The 17,807-nt window shown below is 40.8% G+C and overlaps 1 protein-coding gene across 50 annotated transcripts in view; it reads left to right on the forward strand.

The window, feature by feature from the left end:
• Nucleotides 1–17,807, forward strand: part of SUN1 (Sad1 and UNC84 domain containing 1) — an 80,844-nt gene that overhangs the window by 49,168 nt on the left and 13,869 nt on the right. For 12 of the 50 annotated variants that reach the window (XM_083474235.1, XM_083474236.1, XM_083474232.1 and 9 more), the window contains 12 exons: nt 33–236; nt 3,014–3,204; nt 5,601–5,627; nt 5,715–5,909; nt 7,091–7,213; nt 8,869–8,952; nt 9,517–9,627; nt 10,321–10,419; nt 12,312–12,405; nt 14,880–14,938; nt 16,447–16,592; nt 17,431–17,667. In XM_083474235.1, the coding sequence (XP_083330361.1) occupies nt 106–236; nt 3,014–3,204; nt 5,601–5,627; nt 5,715–5,909; nt 7,091–7,213; nt 8,869–8,952; nt 9,517–9,627; nt 10,321–10,419; nt 12,312–12,405; nt 14,880–14,938; nt 16,447–16,592; nt 17,431–17,667 (1,497 nt within the window). In that variant the 5' untranslated portion in view covers nt 33–105. Of the gene's footprint in view, nt 1–32; nt 266–3,013; nt 3,205–5,600; nt 5,628–5,714; nt 5,910–7,090; nt 7,214–8,868; nt 8,953–9,516; nt 9,628–10,320; nt 10,420–12,311; nt 12,406–14,879; nt 14,939–16,446; nt 16,593–17,430; nt 17,668–17,807 lie in introns of all 50 variants that reach the window. The other 38 variants (XM_083474252.1, XM_083474250.1, XM_083474251.1 and 35 more) reach the window with 11 other exon arrangements.

Raw genomic sequence — 17,807 nt, forward strand, 5'->3', positions numbered from 1 at the left:
TACCAAAATCTTTTTCTGTCTTTTCTTTATAGTTCAAGCTACTCATCAACTGCTCTAGATTTTGAGACTGAACACAAACTGGACCCTGTGTTTGACTCCCCAAGAATGTCAAGGCGCAGCTTACGTTTGTCTGCTGTAACATATAACACACCTGAGGATACACACAATGAAGGCATCTTTGGTGGTGGCAGCGGCTCCTATGGTGGGAAAAAGGCATTTGCAGACCAGTCAACTAAGTAAGCATTTCTTTTAATAGGTACTTCATGTAAGTTACCTTCTTACTGCTTCCATTCTATTAAATTTTAAGGGGTTCAACTGCAAGCTGTGATTTTTGTTTTGTATTTCTATATTGCATTGGGAATTATGATAGTTACTAGTTTTTCTTTAAAAGGTTTGGGTTTTCAGTGGGCAAAAAGAGGAGTACTGCTCCTCCCAAAGTTAGGCATCTTCTCCTGGAGAACTGAAGGTGATGCTTCAGTTTTGCAAATACCTCTGTTGTACTGTAGAATTTCTTTAAAAGAATATTTGTTAAAAAATGGTACTAGTTACTATTGTAGCCTCCAGTTGAGTTAAGTTTTCTTCCCTAACCTTTTAACACATGCTTTTGTGACTCTTGAGTCCAAGAAAAGTAGCAGCAGCAATTGGAGAGTGTGGTCTGTACGAGAAACTCAAAGTACTGGTTAGTTGAGGATGGAGCTTCTATACTTTTAATAGTTGCATAATCTTAAGAGTGGGGCAGCTTTTCTCATATCTTTAACAAGCTGTTCTTGCCAAACTTCCCCCCTCTGTGCAAGATCCTCCTTTCTACCTGGTCATTCTGTGAAGCATTAATGTAAGCTTAGTGTTCTGCGTCCCCAGCTAAAATAAAAGAGGCAAGTAGATCTTCAAGACAGCCATATATGTAGTCCACATGGCTACATTATTTTCAGACCTGTCAACCACAGGAGATGCTTCTCTGGTGACCAGTGACTGGTTACATTTCTGGACTGTTCAAATGGATTGATTAACTCTGTAACTGGAAATTCTAGTAATCATTTTGTCTTGTTTTGCATTGTGCACTCAGTGTGGTTAACATTGCATTTTTTGGGGGGTGGGGGGAGTTTCTCATTGGAGGTTCTCATCAGAGAAAGCTATGCAGTAACATTCAGGTTATTCTAATCTTGTTCCTTTTTCAGGCATTAGCTGGAATATCTTTTGTCTACCCCTCCCTTACCATGATTTAAATTGTTTATTCTATCACTGATTCTGGCTGATCACAAATATGTTCATACTAGATGGAAGGAGGTAATATTCACAAGAAAAATATTTTAGGATTATGGATTATCTTGGCTTCTTATGAGAACTCAAAAGCCGCAAATGGCATGTAACGCAGTTCCTTGTGACCTCAGTGGGACTTAAGTAGAACTATTTCACATATGTACACATTGCCTGCACAGCCACCCTATCCCCTGTAGAAAATGTATGAACTGTTTAATCCCAATGAAATGGTTTGTGAGTGGCACTCTTTAAACCCTGTTACTGCATCTTTATTTTAAAGTAGTCCCTTCTGAGTTGCTTCCAAGTAGGACAACATAATTCACATGTTACTCAGTGGGGCTTCCTACAAGAAACCACACTATTAATCTGCATTCCAAAGGATGCTTATTTAATCACCAAAGTTCATGGACCTTGCTTCTTGGAAATACTATTATAGCAACAGAGGATTCAGAATGTATATGTGTATATTGTTTTGTTTATGATGTGACCATTTCTAGTGCTAAAAATAAAATAAAATTGGCATAGTCAGTCAAAAAATTAAAAGTACAATTGATTTAAAATGGGAGAAATGCAGACTTTTACTTACTTCATGCATTAAAAGTGGGACTTTAAAGGGTTAACTTTGCCGAGATTATACTACTTTATTTAGAAGCTACAGCTATTTAATTTTAATTGGACTTGTTTCCAAATTTAGGATCAGTGGTTTAAAAAAGGACTTCTGCATATTTTTTGGCATAGTATATAGAACAGGGTTGGCTTGAAAAGCGATCCACAAATTTGGAACAGCTTTGGTATGCAGCCATTATGTATAGTTGTGACCCTTCTTCCTCCCATAAGTCCTTTGGGGAAAAAGAATGTGATGTTACACCAGGTACCAGAGTTGTGCAGAAGCAGTGTTTGTCACTGCTTGTGATTATTGTGCAAAGTCAGAGATTGCGCTCCTCCTCTCATGAGTCATATAGAACTCTGGGAGGGGCTGGCTTGATATTTTCACAATGCATATGCTTTCAAAGATGCTTAGAAGCAGAATGAAAGCATTTTTCTGTGTATGCCACAAAATTTGTGACAAGAGGAATCGTCTTTCCTCATTGGCACCTATAGGTTAGCAGTTCTCAGGAAGAGATTTATTGTTATCATAAACTACCCTGGAAGTTCAGTTTTCACACAGTTCAGACACCTTGTGAAGCCATGATTGTGGTGTCCTAATTTCTCTGTCATTTCGACTAAGCTGGGAATTCTTAACAGAAAGAAAACAAAAAAACCAGCAAGCAACTCTGAAATAAACTGTACTTTGCCTCATTGTGTAGATTACAATCTGTGTTTCCACATTGTATAGACCCTGTGGTTAGCATAGACTGTAGACTGGTGTATTTGAATTGAGCCACTATCTGCTGTGTGATGGTTTTAATGTTGGAGTAATGTTTCCCAACAACAAAATTATTATTTATGCCCCACCCATCTGGCTGGGTTGCCCCAGCCATTCTGGGTAGCTTCCAACGCATATAAAAACACATTAAAATGTCAAACATTAAAAACTTCCTGATACAGAGCTGCCTTCACATGTCTTCCTAGTTTAAGAGGAAAGGAAAACTGCTTCCTTTTTTGTTGCTATAGCCAGAGTAACACTGACATGGCTTCAGAAGACCTGCTGGATTATTATGCCCCTTTTCTTTTGCCTTGTGTTACAGATTCTTAATATGCCTGAAATGTTAGTGAATGTTTCACATTTATGCTTTGACATTTCTTTTTCTTTAAGGTTTGTAAAGCAGCGTAAAAGTGTGGTGAAACAGTCTGGCTCTGTAAGACATACCCCAAGAAAAAGTGTGCCCAGCTCTTCCAGTTTTAGCCACAGTAGTTTCAGTAGCCACGCAAGTGATGGCTCTTTAATGTCAACCATATTGGATGAGTCTTCAATACAGGAGCAGACAGCTGTTGACCATTTTTGGGGTAGGTAATAATGTACTACAATACACATACCGTATATTTAGCATGTATACTCTTATCTGTCATGTCAGTTCTAGTTCAAAGGGCAAGCTGCATTATACTCAATAAGGCAGAGTAAGAAAGAAATGGTTACACATCTAGGCCACTGTCACGGCTAAAATGGCCGCTGTTTCTTACATTTCAAAACTATATATATATATATATGAAGAAGTAGTTTTGTGATTAAAACAGAGGGAGAGGCCATAGCTCAACAACACACATGCTTTGTTGTTTGCAAAAAGTCGAGCTTCGGTCCCTAACACCTCCAGGCAAGCCTGCAAAAGATTGGTCAAAATCCTAGAGGCCTACTATAAATCAGTGTAGAGACAATACTGAGCTAGATGGACCACTAATTCAACTTAATATGGCAGCTTCCTATGTGGATCTATGGCTCTAAATTCTGCTGACCAAATACAAGTGAATTTGTACTTAAAGGATCTCTCTGGGTTCAACTTAGTATTTTGAGAATGAGCTTTCACAGCGTGTGGAGCATGAAGACTTACTATCACCTTCAGAGTTGTGAATATGTCTACAACAAAACCCACACTTTGATTCTTTCAGCAGAAATACACGATGGCTGAAGATTCTGAGAGTTATTAAACAAGGAATTGTGGATTCTGTGTTGAAAAGTAAATTTGGTCCTGTAAAGTGTGTGTGTTTCAAATATAAACCCTGTCACTGACTTCCCCTGTGAAAAGTTGCACTCAGGTGGCACTCCTTTTGATGGGAGGGTGGAGGAGGCTAGGTGAAGGTAAAGGACCCCTGACCATTAGGTCCAGTCGTGACCGACTCTGGGGTTGCGGCGCTCATCTCGCTTTATTGGCCGAGGGAGCCGGCGTACAGCTTCCGGGGCATGTGGCCAGCAGGACTAAGCCGCTTCTGGCGAACCAGAGCAGCGCACGGAAACGCCGTTTACCTTCCTACCGGAGCGGTACCTATTTATCTACTTGCACTTTGACGTGCTTTCGAACTGCTAGGTTGGCAGGAGCAGGGACCGAGCAACAGGAGCTCACCCCGTTGTGGGGATTCGAACCGCCGACCTTCTGATTGGCAAGCTCTAGGCTCTGTGGTTTAACCCACAGTGCCACCTGCGTCCCTATAGTGCCAATGCCCCATGTTACAATTTGAATTTTGGACATATATGAAACCAGTTTAGTTACTGATATGATTTCATTCAAGATGACTTGTCATTCTTACAGTGTTGGATTTGCTTCCATCTGTAAATTGTTCAGGGATTTTGTCAATTAAAAAAACCCTTTGAGATGGAAGTATTTTTATAGCAATACGTTTCAAAATACACGGAATATGCATTCCAGTCCGGCTGCTTTCTACTTGAAATAGCAAGGTAAACAGAGGGTCTGAATGTAAAACACTAGGAGAATTGTGGAAGATTCACTAATGTCTTTTTTAATGGCCAGGTGCCTGAGAAACTAGAGAAAGGGGAAACAGAGGGACAGATGACTCTCTTAAAGCAGCTTATATCCTGTTTCCTGTCAAGAAGGCATGCTGTGTGGGGATTGCTAGAATTGTAAAGCAGCAGGCGCATTAATTTCCAAGTGGAGCAAGGTACTGCTTTGTCACTGTAAATTGACTTCAAGGACAGATTTGAGACAAAGCCTTAGTCCACCTTGATAAATTATCTTTTATTTGGAAAGTCTGTGTAAAAGAGCATCTGTGGGGCTACTGTACCTGGGGAGACAGATGAGGAACATAATGTGTATAAAGCTTTCCACCCTCCTTCCTTATAATCCTTTCTGACTTGAGGTCTGACCTTGTTCAGGCCAATTTCCCACTTACTCTGGTGTAAGGTGTGCAGGACTGGGCGCCAAATGAGCAGCGCTACTGTCAGAAGATCTTGATCCTGTGTGAGCAGAGAAAGGTGCTGTTGTAGTTGTAGGCCGTATGCTACTTAACTAGCCTAGTTGTAGGCCTCCGCTTACCTCAGGTTGAAGAAACCTGTGTTAACTACTAGTAGCACATTTTTAAGTGTAAATTTTGGCATTAACCGCCTTGTTTTACTACTATGTAGTGAGCTACAGCTAGAGCAAGTGGTAACCAAGCAACAGAAACATTGTGTGCTTCCAATTATCTAGCTTCCCCAGTAGCAACACGGGTAATAAAAGACAGTTTTTTTGTTGCTTTACATTTCCGCCTGGAAATGTAACCCTGTTTGGTAGATAACATAAATGGTTGTTCTTAATAAAAAAAAGATATTCCCTTGTACATAGTAAAGTTTCCACTATGCTTCTTGTTTATTGTTCTAGAATTAGCAGGGGAATTTCTTTTGGCATAGCAGTTAACGTTGACTTAGAAATAGTGCACCTCCTTGAATTTAAACAAAGCATCCCTTTACTTTTCAGGTCTTGATGATGATGGTGATCTCAAAGGTAACCAGGCAGTCTTTTTCATTATAATTTCTTCTCTCCCAAATTGACTGGATTTGGATTGTTAGATCATTTATTGCCATTCAACAGGTGGAGACACTACAGTGATTCAGGGCAATGGTGACTTAGCAACAGCTGAGAACCAAACAACACTGAGCAATGGGTATACCTGCAGTGACTGCAGCATGCTTTCTGAGCGGAAGGAGGCCCTCACAGCATACTCGGCTGCTCGCATGCCATCCTCAAGAATTTACTCCAGGGATCGAAGCCAAAAACACAAGTCTAGTAAGTCATGTTGGTGTTCATTCTGTTGGTTTACCACTGTTGAGAAATGGTGCATGAATGATATCTTACTGTGTGAAAAATGTGTTGAGTTGCATTGGTTTAGGATTCTAGTCCTAAAGGTTGGGGAATTTTTGATTTAATAGAACGTTCCCATGGCAATCTGTCTGCAACTGCTTCTGGTACAAAGGAAGTTCTTGTGTGCTGCTGATCCTTTTTTGAAGATCATGACATTCTTTGTAATCGAAAACAGAGAAACCCAAGCCGTTTCTAGCATAGAAACACCAGCATGGTAGGAATTGGTTGCTTCATCTGAACTTGGTAGGCTCTCTTGATGAACAGGTTTATCCAACCCTCATGCGTATGGTAATCTCACATTGCATATCTTCATTGCGAGGAAGGCATCTGATCACATTTTTGTTCAGAAAAACTCCATAGAACTGATGTTCTTTCCATAAGCTGTTCCAATAGGCATCTGAAGTAGGAGGCAGAGTTACTAGAGTGTGGTTACATTCTTAAATGAAGAAGAATTAAAAGGAGCAAACTTTGGTTTCTCACTTTCAAGTGCACAATCTCCAGAACCACTTTCCCAGAGCAACTGTATCTAACACATCATTCTTTACTTCTGTCTTATTTTCCAGAATGATCCATCATCTCATTGGGGTTTCTTTACTTAGTGGCAGCCTCTATGAAACTATAGGATTACATCTCTCAGTAGTATTGATTGTCTTTGCTTCTAGGAGTTCTGCATTCTGCTTGTCTGAATGTATCCCATGGAAATTAGTGTTGAGAGCGGCTCATTCTTTCCGTGCAATTATTTGAATGCTGAAGAACACATTTTGCGCTAACCAGTTTTGCTCATCTGCCAACTTTTGGCTAGTAAATTTGCAAAGCAAGGAATGCAGGAAACATTGTGCTACATATTTTTCTGAAGTTGTTAGTTACATGGACTGGTACTTAACGGTGTTTTTCGGTAACTTGGTTGTTGTCTTTTAACCCCACTTATTCTCCATGTGCTTCAATGAATGAAAGATAAAAATGACTGTTGCCATGGGGTGACTTCTCATATTTTGGAAAGTAAGAAATAACCATACTGCACCTACGTGGGTTAGCTTTGTATTTTCACTGTGTTAGTCAGTAGAGAAATGGAAGCAACTAACATGCTACTGATGCTCTTTTAATAGGGGGCCTCCCTTTCTACACAAATCAGATTCTGCGAGCAGCCAAGTATACCACAACATCTTTTTCATCACTCATAGTGCAGTTATTTCAAATGATCTTGCTGAAGCTGGGCTATGACTGTAAAGGTATTTCGTTTTTTAGCTTATTTTTTTCTTTGTCCATCCGTGCCACACACTTAAAAAACAAATTCTGAACCCCTCTGCTGCCTTAGTGGGTGTATATTTCTTCATGTCTTTCACTCTACAGCTTTATTATGTCCTCTTTGGTGACCTGGCTTCTTTCTTGCTTTCAGTTGCCTGCCATATATATATATATATATATATATATATATATATATATATATTCTCTTAGAAGCATTGGTATGCAGGCATAAGGCACTGGTGCAGGTTCTCCTTTTTTCTTCCTTTCTTGAAACGGCATGAATAGTGGATTTTGAATGAAAGCTTAACCTTGATTATGAAAGTAGATTATTTAAATTGCATTACATTATAGATAAAAATCACACTGTTCCAGTCTTTTAAGTGCTGGGGTTTTTCTTCTTTCTTTAGTGTTTATATACAGTGTATTTAACAACAAACATGCTTGCTTTGGTCAGGTGTATTTCATATTCCGCCAGAGAAGTGTAACTCCTGGCTGTCATTGGCCAACTACTGCTTCTCATTTGCGTTTTAAAGATAGTCCCATTAAACATTTTTACATGAATGCCCAGAAATGTAATGTGTGGATGTGACAAGTGTGTTTTCATCTGCATATATCATACCAGTCTGTGCCCAAGGGAGCTGGGATGGTCTGCAGCTTCTGTAGCAAACCCACACTTCCATTGCATAATACTGTGCTTGCAATATTGGCCCTGGATACAAAGAACTATGCATCTAATGCCCAAGAGCGCTTTGGAATTATGTTTCTCAAGCACCATGGCACCATGTTTTTGGTACTGTGTAACATGACTTTCTGATCTGCAAATTCCACCATATGGGGCTGAGCCCTTGGTGACCTCTTTGGATCCTGGTGTTGTCTTGTAATGGCCTTTCTCATCAAGATGTACTTGGTTTCTCTTTCACAATTTGTTTCCTGCAGGAAATCAAAGCATATTAAAGCATTTTAAAATATTTTTCTGGTGTCCTTTGGTCTCCAGAAGTGAAAAGAGAGTGTGTTTAAAATGTCAGAAACAGCAGGCCTGGTCTTCTTTAGAAGGCTTCTAAGCAGGACAAATATTAGCAAGCAACAATCACCCAGGAATATAAATAGCCTTAGAAATGCAGATCAGCAGAATTCATGAGCGACCCCCCCCCCGCAAAAAAAACAACAACCTAAGATGGAGAATAGCTCATCCTAGCTAGTTCAACTTAAACATCATTTTCTGGGTTGAGTTTCTTAGGACCTCAACTAGCTTTTAACAAAAGAGAATCATTTATTTGCTGTCAGCTATGTGCAACCTGGGGTACTGTATATATGGGTACAATCCAAAGAACAGCTGGCCTTAAAATAGGCACACCCTGAGGGTCTTTATGTTTGTATTTCTTCACCACACTACTCCAAAGATACCTGTGCTCTCCCCTTTTTCTCCTTTCTGGGTGTGGGGTGGTGAGCTGCTTTTGTAAATAAGGTGACTTTCCATGTCACATTGCAGTTTATCTGTGAAAGATGCTGTGCAAAGAAATCAAAAGATTGCAGTGGACACATCGTGCCTGCTGTTGGACCTTTCTGGGTTGTATTTTCTGTTTCTGTAGCCTGTGAAAATCTTTGTTCTTCTTAATTATTTGTTTTTCTTGTGCTGCAGCTCACTCTAGCTACTGTGGAAGCATGAATGTAAAAGAATTTCTCAGGGAAGATGGCCACCTGGGTATGAATGGAGAATCAATGTGTAAGTTTGACAGATTTTGAAAAAGTGTTATTTTATTTATTGTTGCATTTAAATCCCACCTTTCCTCTAAGGAGATGAAGGTGGCATACATGGTGGCATTCCTATTTTGTCATAACAACCCTGTTAATAATTCTGACTTTTGCAGGGATATTACGTAATTTTGTGGAAGCTGGAAAAGCAATGTATCTTGGCCATGATTCATCCTGCACTTGCAGGAAGTTCCAGTTGTTTGTTCCGTTACCTCTCTAAGTGCTTTATTATCAATTACTTTTTAACAGTTGTCTTCATAGATGCAACTGTCTATGGGATTTAATTTAATTTTCCACTAAAGTTTGGGAGGCAAATCTGCAGCATGAATGTGTCAAGTGATGCAGACTACAGAGGTTGTGGCATGCCTGCCTCTCCCACTGCATTGCTGCCTGCTCCCATTTCTATAGACAAGAGGCAGAAACACACCAAGATTGTGGGGGAGGAATCTGGGGAAAATAAATTTCTGTGACATATCTGGCACACCACTGTCTTCTTGAATGTGTTATATTAATTGATTGTTACCACAACCAACAGGTGATGACTGTAAGGGGAAGAAACACCTTGAAACACACACAACAGCCCACATGCAATCCTCAAGGTCTAAAAGAGTAGCAAGGACCATTTGGCACATCTTTTCTTACACAGGTTGACTTGCACCATTTTGTTTTCGTATTTTGATTTCTTTTGCTCTCATCATCACAATCTCTTCATTGTTAATTGCTCTCGCTGTTGTTGTTTTTAGAGCTTTCTTGCAAAGTAGATTAGAGTGACTTGCTTGTGTCAGCCAACACCTCTTATCACCTCTTGCTATGAGTTTAGGTTGACCCCTGTCATGAAGGAAGCTTGGAGCAGATAATCCTCATTCTACATATGTTGCAGAACTGTTAGGAAGGCAGAATGCAATAGCTTGTGCTATTGTGCTAAAATGGAATGTTACAGATGAGGAACAATAATCTTAGAGAAGAGAGTTTCTGGTCCGCCCCCCCCCCCAATCTTCTAGCTAAAATAGATCTACGCCTAATAAATACAGTCTTTTTATTTTAATAACAAATGCTTAGCAGTATGACTCTTTCAGTGAAATACGTAGTATTCTCTCTCAAAACCATTCTTGTTTATTAAAAATAACATGGTAGTAAACCCATGGAAAACAGCCTGTTGAATTATCAAATCCAATGTTTCTTTATAATGTTAGTTCCAGTTTTTCTCTGCTGTAATGCTAATAATATATTTTGTATGTGGATGAAAAACAAAACAATCCCAGAGTGTTTTAAAATGGTGGTGTTTTTAATTGAAGATGCTCCCCATTTTCTGTGTTCATATTCATCTGTGTTATATTAGGTTACTTCTTGCTACATATGTTACAAAGAATGGGAACAGCTGGATGGTTTGTGTCCAGGAAGATTTTGTCACTCCTTTGGCTAGCTGTTGTGTCTCCAGGTTACTATTGATTTTGTGTGTGTATGTTTATGCTTTTGCATGAGTATTCTGCCTTTTAAAGCATACTGGCATCTTATAGTAGATGTGATCAGCTGATTTAACCTGGATTTGTTATCCTTAGGGCAGCTTCAAATGCTACACAGAAACATTTCCTACACAAAAAGCACTTCCTGTAAGTGCCATGGGGCTTGTTTGCACCATCAGTATACCTGATGAGGCATGGGCTTTGGAAAGAAGGCTTTCAAATCAATAGGCTGAAATCTCTGTATAGAACTACCTACCTAAACAGTCCGGAGATCAGGAGGAACCAACCACTTTCTATTTCCTGCAGGTACTAGCCCTGCTATGAACAAAAGGTCACAAGTGTTCTCCATCGTCCTATACAGCTCCGCCATCTTAGTTCCTGAATGTCCAGCATTTTTATTTGGAAAAGAGGATGAAACTTGTGTGTAGACTCAGTGGCATAGCTAGCCGCTCGGGTGCCGGGGGCGGCCCACACATCCCGCAGCCGGGGGCAGGGCGAGCTGCCTATGGGAGCTGGGCTTGCTGCATGGAGCCTCTCTGCTGCCTTCCCCTCAGCTGTAGGGCGGCTGAGGGAGAGGCAGTGGGCGGGCGCAAGCCCCACGCTGTCGTTTCAGGCAGCGCGGAATCTGCAGGCACCCAAGCCACCACGTCACTCCCAGGAGAGACGTGTGGCTGGCGCACGCTGCAGGCCCCACAATAACTGCTGTCCCCCACGGTGTGGCGCCCAGTGCCGCTCGCATTTCGTTACATTTGTTGATTGAACTAAAAAGTTTTGTGAGCCAAGGTTTTTTGTTTTTTTTAAAACCACCCTAATATTTTTGTCATTTTGTCACCCCCCTCAGAGATGACACCCGGGCGGCCCGCACCCCCCTTCCTCCTCCACTGTGTAGACTGGCTTAGTTTTCACATTGTTGCCTATGTTGAAGTGCTTTTAATGTAGGAAATGAACTTGTTTCAAGCATCCTTTTGGTTTTTCCATCATTGTTTGCTTAATGCTAACATCTGTAGCGTGGTTGTGTACACAGCTTATTAATAACCCAGCATACTTTATACAGCGTGCCTGCTTCCAGTATTGCGAGGCAGATTAGCTAGTTGTCAAAACAGAGGGCTGCTCTCAGAAATAGAGAAACTGACTCCTTGCTATTCCATGTAACCTTGGGCATCTTACTTCATCTCATTCCCCAAGGGGTTTCATTGACACACTAAGTACATATTAAGAATGCAGCTTCAGCATGCACTTTTCTTTTGTAAATTGTCAGACCTAAGTTGCTCCTGCATTACTCTCTGCTGCATGACTTTGTGCATGCCTGTGTGACATTTCAGGTTATGAATATAGATTGTAATATGATGTGTTACGGACTGATTTTAATGTTGCATGTGTGTGGTCATTTGCCAGTACTCATTTACACCCAAAATCTGCATGTCCTTTAATATTCTTCTACAGCACTCACCTGTTGCTTCCACTTGGTCTCCTCCTAAGCCAGTGGTTTTCAAACTGTGTTCCAGGGAAGCTTAGATCTCCTCAATGAAAAGATGTGTAATGGTGGGCAAACTTTCCCAAGAGGCCACTCGCCCAACATTACAGAACATCCCCTGCAATGTGAAGTTACAGGGCCATGTTGGCTGTCTCCTTGGGTGCATCTTGGTTCATGGATGATAGTGGCTAAGCTCTGCAGGCCTAGCCAGTGTCTGTGTGAACAGAGGATGTGACTTAGAATATGTCCCAGGATCCTCATCCACTTACAGGGATTCCCAGCAGACATGTTGATTTGGAAAAGTTTCCCTGAAGACCCAAACGTTTGAAAACTATTGTCTTCGGTGATTATCTTACATTCCCAATTCAACCAGCGTTGTCTGTTCTCATCTAGGGAAGGCAGCTGCAGGAGTGTTCTGGTGGCTTGGGACTGGATGGTATCAACTTGTTACTCTGATTTCTTTGCTGAATGTGTTCCTTCTTACAAGGTTTGTAAGCATTTCTTAACAGAATTTAGTTACAGATAGGTAGCCGTGTTAGTCTGCCATAGTCAAAATAAAGAAATTCCTTCCAGTAGCACCTTAAAGACCAACTAAGTTAGTTCTTGGTATGAGCTTTCGTGTGCATGCACACTTCTTCAGATACACTGAAACAGAAGTTGCCAGATCCTTCTATATAGTGAGAAGGTGGGGAGGGGTATTACTCAGAAGGGTGGTGGGAATGGGAGATTGGCAGATAGCTGAGATGAGCCTGTTGACGACTCTTAACACTCTTAACACTATATAGAAGGATCTGGCAACTTCTGTTTCAGTGTATCTGAAGAAGTGTGCATGCACACGAAAGCTCATACCAAGAACTAACTTAGTTGGTCTTTAAGGTGCTACTGGAAGGAATTTCTTTATTTTAACAGAATTTGATCACCATGTGTTTAGGAAACTGATTGTAAATCAGTTTTCTTCTTCACAGTTTTATCACTGGAAACAATTGGATTAAAGATGATACAGTCTCATTTTTCAGCTGGTTCATACATTATGACAAACCACTGGATTATTACAAAGCGCAGGGAGTCTTGGACACAAATGTTCTCCCCCAACTCCATGATGTGGTTGCAAGCAGATTGGAAACTTTCATTTTCGTTTTAAAACAACCACTGTTTGTCAAGAAGAAGAAGAAGAAGAAGAAGAGTTTGGATTTGATATCCCGCCTTTCACTCCCTTTAAGGAGTCTCAAAGCGGCTAATATTCTCCTTTCCCTTCCTCCCCCACAACAAACACTCTGTGAGGTGAGTGAGGCTGAGAGACTTCAAAGAAGTGCGACTGGCCCAAGGTCACCCAGCAGCTGCATGTGGAGGAGCGGAGACGCGAACCCGGTTTCCCAGATTACGAGACTACCGCTCTTAACCACTACACCACACTGGCTCTCAAGGACAAATAGTGATTAATTTTAATATTTAATCCTATTGCTGTTGGTTGAAATAAGCCAGCTTCAAACCATTGATTATAAAAATGACATGTTTCAACAAGCCACAGTTAAAGTTAACCACCGATTAGGTTACAGATGTAATGCTATACTGATGTTAGCTGAAAATGGAAATGAAAGTGTCCAGTCTTCACAGCTATGCTGTGGGTGCCAGGGTGCACACAGGCAGAGGCTTGCTGCTGCTTGTTCCTGTTATGATGAACCATGTGCCTTGGAAAGCACTCAGTTTGCTGAGCTTGCCTGGTGGTTATTAAATTCTGCAAGCTAGGCTAAGAAGTTGCCTCCTGGTTTCAATACTGGGGTTCTCAAGACAAAGTGGTAGATTTTCTCTGAAAGAATAACGCTACCCTGAGCAGATTGGGATCCAATTTAAGATAGATAGATAGATAGATAGATAGATAGATAGATAGATAGATATTATTTTATTTTAGTAACCAAAACTAAAAAAGTATGCCGTTAATTTCCCTTGCTGTATAAATATCTCAGAAGTTTCCCCCCCAAAGTATTTGAATTTAAATATCTTCCTTTTAAATGAATAAAATAAAGCATAGTTAATGTACATAAAAACAAATTCAGTTTATTGGAATACTTGTAAGTACAGTGGTACCTCGGGTTACATACGCTTCAGGTTACAGGCTCCGCTAACCCAGAAATAGTACCTCAGGTTAAGAACTTTGCTTCAGGATGAGAACAGAAATCGTGCTCCGGTGGCGTGGCGGCAGCCCCATTAGCTAAAGTGGTGCTTCAGGTTAAGAACAGTTTCAGGTTAAGAACGGACCTCCGGAACGAATTAAGTACTTAACCCGAGGTACCACTATAATTTAAGCATGGCAAATCTTTTTAAAGAAAGAAAATGTTAGCACTGAAACTGGTTAAATTAACTTGGCCATGCTCTAAGAACTTCCTGTCCCCATTCCAGTTGCTCAGTTTGACTTGTATTAATTCATTATGTTATTTTTAAAAAATGTATGTAGTAATGTATTCCACAAATGGAAACTTTTCAATGGATGTATATAGCAGTGGAAAAAATTCCATCCCACACCACTCCTCTAAATTTATTTTTAAAATTGACTTTATAACACAGAGGAGAGATAATGGCCACAATCCTAAAATCCATGCAATTTATTTTCTGCGACCATCAGGACTGGAACACAAGCTTCTGTTGAGAACATCAATGCGTTCGAGGCAGTTTGCAGTACATCACACCAAGTCACTGTTCAAGAGAGAAAAGTCCTCCTAGGCACCTTTTAAGCCTATGGGCAAGTCTAAACTGTTCTAGACTGTGGTCTGTAGTCTAATATGTGCTGCTGTTTTCTCTTTGAATTGGTTATAAAACTATCTTCATAATGTTGTTGTCATTGTTACAGATCACGGTCATAAAGAGCTTAAGTAATGGAATTGAAATTTTCAGTTATATGTTACATGTTCAGGCAACCAATGGCAGTGAGCTAATTGCAGTGAAATTCCTTTATCTATTTTCCAGATGCCTTCCAAAGATATTCAGACTGCTGTTGTTTCTCCTCCCGCTATTGCTGTTGCTAGGTAGGCGGAAATGTATCAGTAGAATGAGCCTGAAATCTTACTAATCTAGGTTACCTATTTATAGGGTTGTGTGTATTCAGCCTACATGTGTGGCCCACTCAGAGTGAATGCAGCCAACCAGCCACATAACAGTCGTTCATCTAGAAAAGCGATGTCCAACTTCCAAGAGATGTGATCTACTCCCACTATAAAAACACTGGCAGTGATCTACCCATTGGATTGACCAAAGTTGTTGAGCTTTTTTGGGGGAGCCTTCACCAAAATTGTTGAGGGTTTTTGGGGTGTGTCATTCAATCAGAATCACCCGATCGACAAGGAACACCCCATGATCAACCAGTCGATCACAATCAACCGGTTGGACATCCCAGATCTAGAATAATTTCCCAAACTTGGATCTCAAGCTGTTTTTGGACTACAACTCCCATCATCCCAAGCTAGCAGGACCAGTGGTCAGAGATGATGGGAAATGAAGTCCAAAATCAACTGGAGGCTCAAGTTTGGGAAACACTTTCTAGAAGCTTGAGCAGCCTTTCTTCCTGCTTGCCTAGGTCTGGAAGTGTGTGTGTGTGTGTGTGTGTGTGTGTGTGTGTACACACATGCCTAGTACCTGGTGAGCCACAAGTATGATGAATAATTCATTGCAGAGCCCAACATCCAATCCATGTAGGTGTGCTCCGCTCCCACCACAGCTGGAAGGTTAAGAGTGTGCCCAGCTACACTGACGGAGAATCTTTGTAGCAACAGAAGTGTCTAAGTGCAATAATTATGTAGAATAGCACTTCATATAGTGGGATGACTGAAAGGTTTTAAGTAGCGGAATTGGTAGAAATCATTAATTTATTGGAGGGTATGGGCCCTGGGATTTATTGGGAGCACTGGAAGCTCCTTTATTCTAAGTCAGGCTGTTGGTCCACATCACACTCTATGTCTGCACGGATTGGCAGTGATTCTCCATGATCTCCGCCCTATCATGAGATGCTGGAGATTGTAGCTGAGGCCTTCTGCATGCAGCATATATGCTTTCCAACTGAGTCATGGCACTTCCCTGTTGCTCTTGAGTTCCCATAGTTTTCATATCTGCATTGAAAAAGGATGTAGACCATGGGTAGGCAAACTAAGGCCCAGGGGCCGGATCGGCCCAGTCGCCTTCTAAATCCAGCCTGCGGATGGTCCGGGAATCAGCATGCTTTTACATGGGTAGAATGTGTCCTTTTATTAAAATACATCTCTGGGTTATTTGTGGGGCATAGGAATTCGTTCATTTCACACACACCCCACCCCAAAAAAATAATAGTCTGGCCCCCCACAAGGTCTGAGGAACAGTGGACCTGCCCCCTGCTGAAAATGTTTGCTGACCCCTGATATAGACTGTGGTCAAAGTTATTAATTTAATGATTAATGCCGAATTAAAGTTGGTTTATTTTGTCGAACTTACTTTAGAAAAAAATCTGAGGATTTCCTGTTATCAAGAGCTTTATCTTTACCCCTTTTTGCCTTCTTTCTTTTAGGATTATGGCACTGGGGTACTGAAGGTTTCCTTTCGTTATTGCCAGCTTTGAATTGGACGGGCATACACAGAATACACAGCTGGGAAGATTCTGCAAATATCATTGAGCCTCAGCCCGATGACTCTTATGCTCTTACATACCCCGATGTAAGTGCTCTTTAAAAATATGTGTCTTAAGGCTTTTTGTTTCGCATGTGAAGGCTAAGGGGGTCCGGATGTTACTCACTTTCCTATTAGATGATGGCCTTTGGTCTATCCATCTGCAAATGAATACCTGCCATTATTATGGAGGGTTGGGAGTGATACAACCAAGAGCTGGCCATATTATTTTGTTCCTGTTGTGCAGGCCTTAGTCCGCTATGCCAAACATGACATATGCCAGCCATGTACAGCAGCCTACCAGGAACTATTGTTGCTTCCTGTCTTGACTTTCCAGGTGTCTGACAGGCTTTCTCTTTTTGAAACTCCAGAGCATGAGGCTGGCTTGATGCTTCACATGTTGTGTTGACTGATAGATAGCTCATCAATATGCATAGTGCATAGTTTTGCTTTGTTTTTAAAATAAAGCCCCTTCCCCAATGGATGACCTTTGGACTCCTCCCCACCTCCTTTCCATGTGCAGTGTATGGTTTAAATCCGCCTCTTAAATTTTATTTTATCATTCGTTGCTTTGGGGATAATGAGAATTAATCCCAAAATCTGGAATAAACTCCCAAGAGAGATATACCATTCTTATCACTGCATGCTTTTAGGCAAAACAGTGGAGACAATTTTATTTCATTGGACCTTTTCTGAATGGTGTTATTATTCAGGATTAACTGCAGCTGCTACTTTAGTCTGCTTCTCTCACTTGTTTTAAGGGTTTTTGTTTTGTTTTACAACTGTAATTTGTTGCAGTTGTGAGCTATTTTGTTATTGTAAACCACTATGAATGTTTTAGAACAGAGCTGGAGTATAAATGAATAAATACCCTTTAAAATTATAGGAAACTATGAAGGTATTTGATGCAGATCGTGTGATAGAGCTGGAAAAGAAAATGGCCTTTATGTCTAAGAGATGGCATCATCGGGATGAAGAATATAGTAAAATGCTACTTCTCCTGCAAAGCCTTCAAGATCAAGTTACCCAGATGAATGACAAAAGTGAAATGCTGACACTCATTAAAAATGTGGTGGGCCAGCATATTAAAGAAATGAAACCTGATGAAACGCTGCACCCAGCGGTAATTTGTTTTGAACTGTTTCTTAAAACTTGGGAGTTTTAATGTGATCATTACAGACTTGTCATTCAAATACTCAATAATACTTCTGTTGTAGGAGGCTGTTTAGAACTGACATGGGAAATGAGAGCTTGTGTGGGTGG

The sequence above is a fragment of the Podarcis liolepis genome (genome assembly GCF_965112155.1).
Source record: "Podarcis liolepis genome assembly, chromosome: 14".
NCBI classification, from domain to species: domain Eukaryota; kingdom Metazoa; phylum Chordata; class Lepidosauria; order Squamata; family Lacertidae; genus Podarcis; species Podarcis liolepis.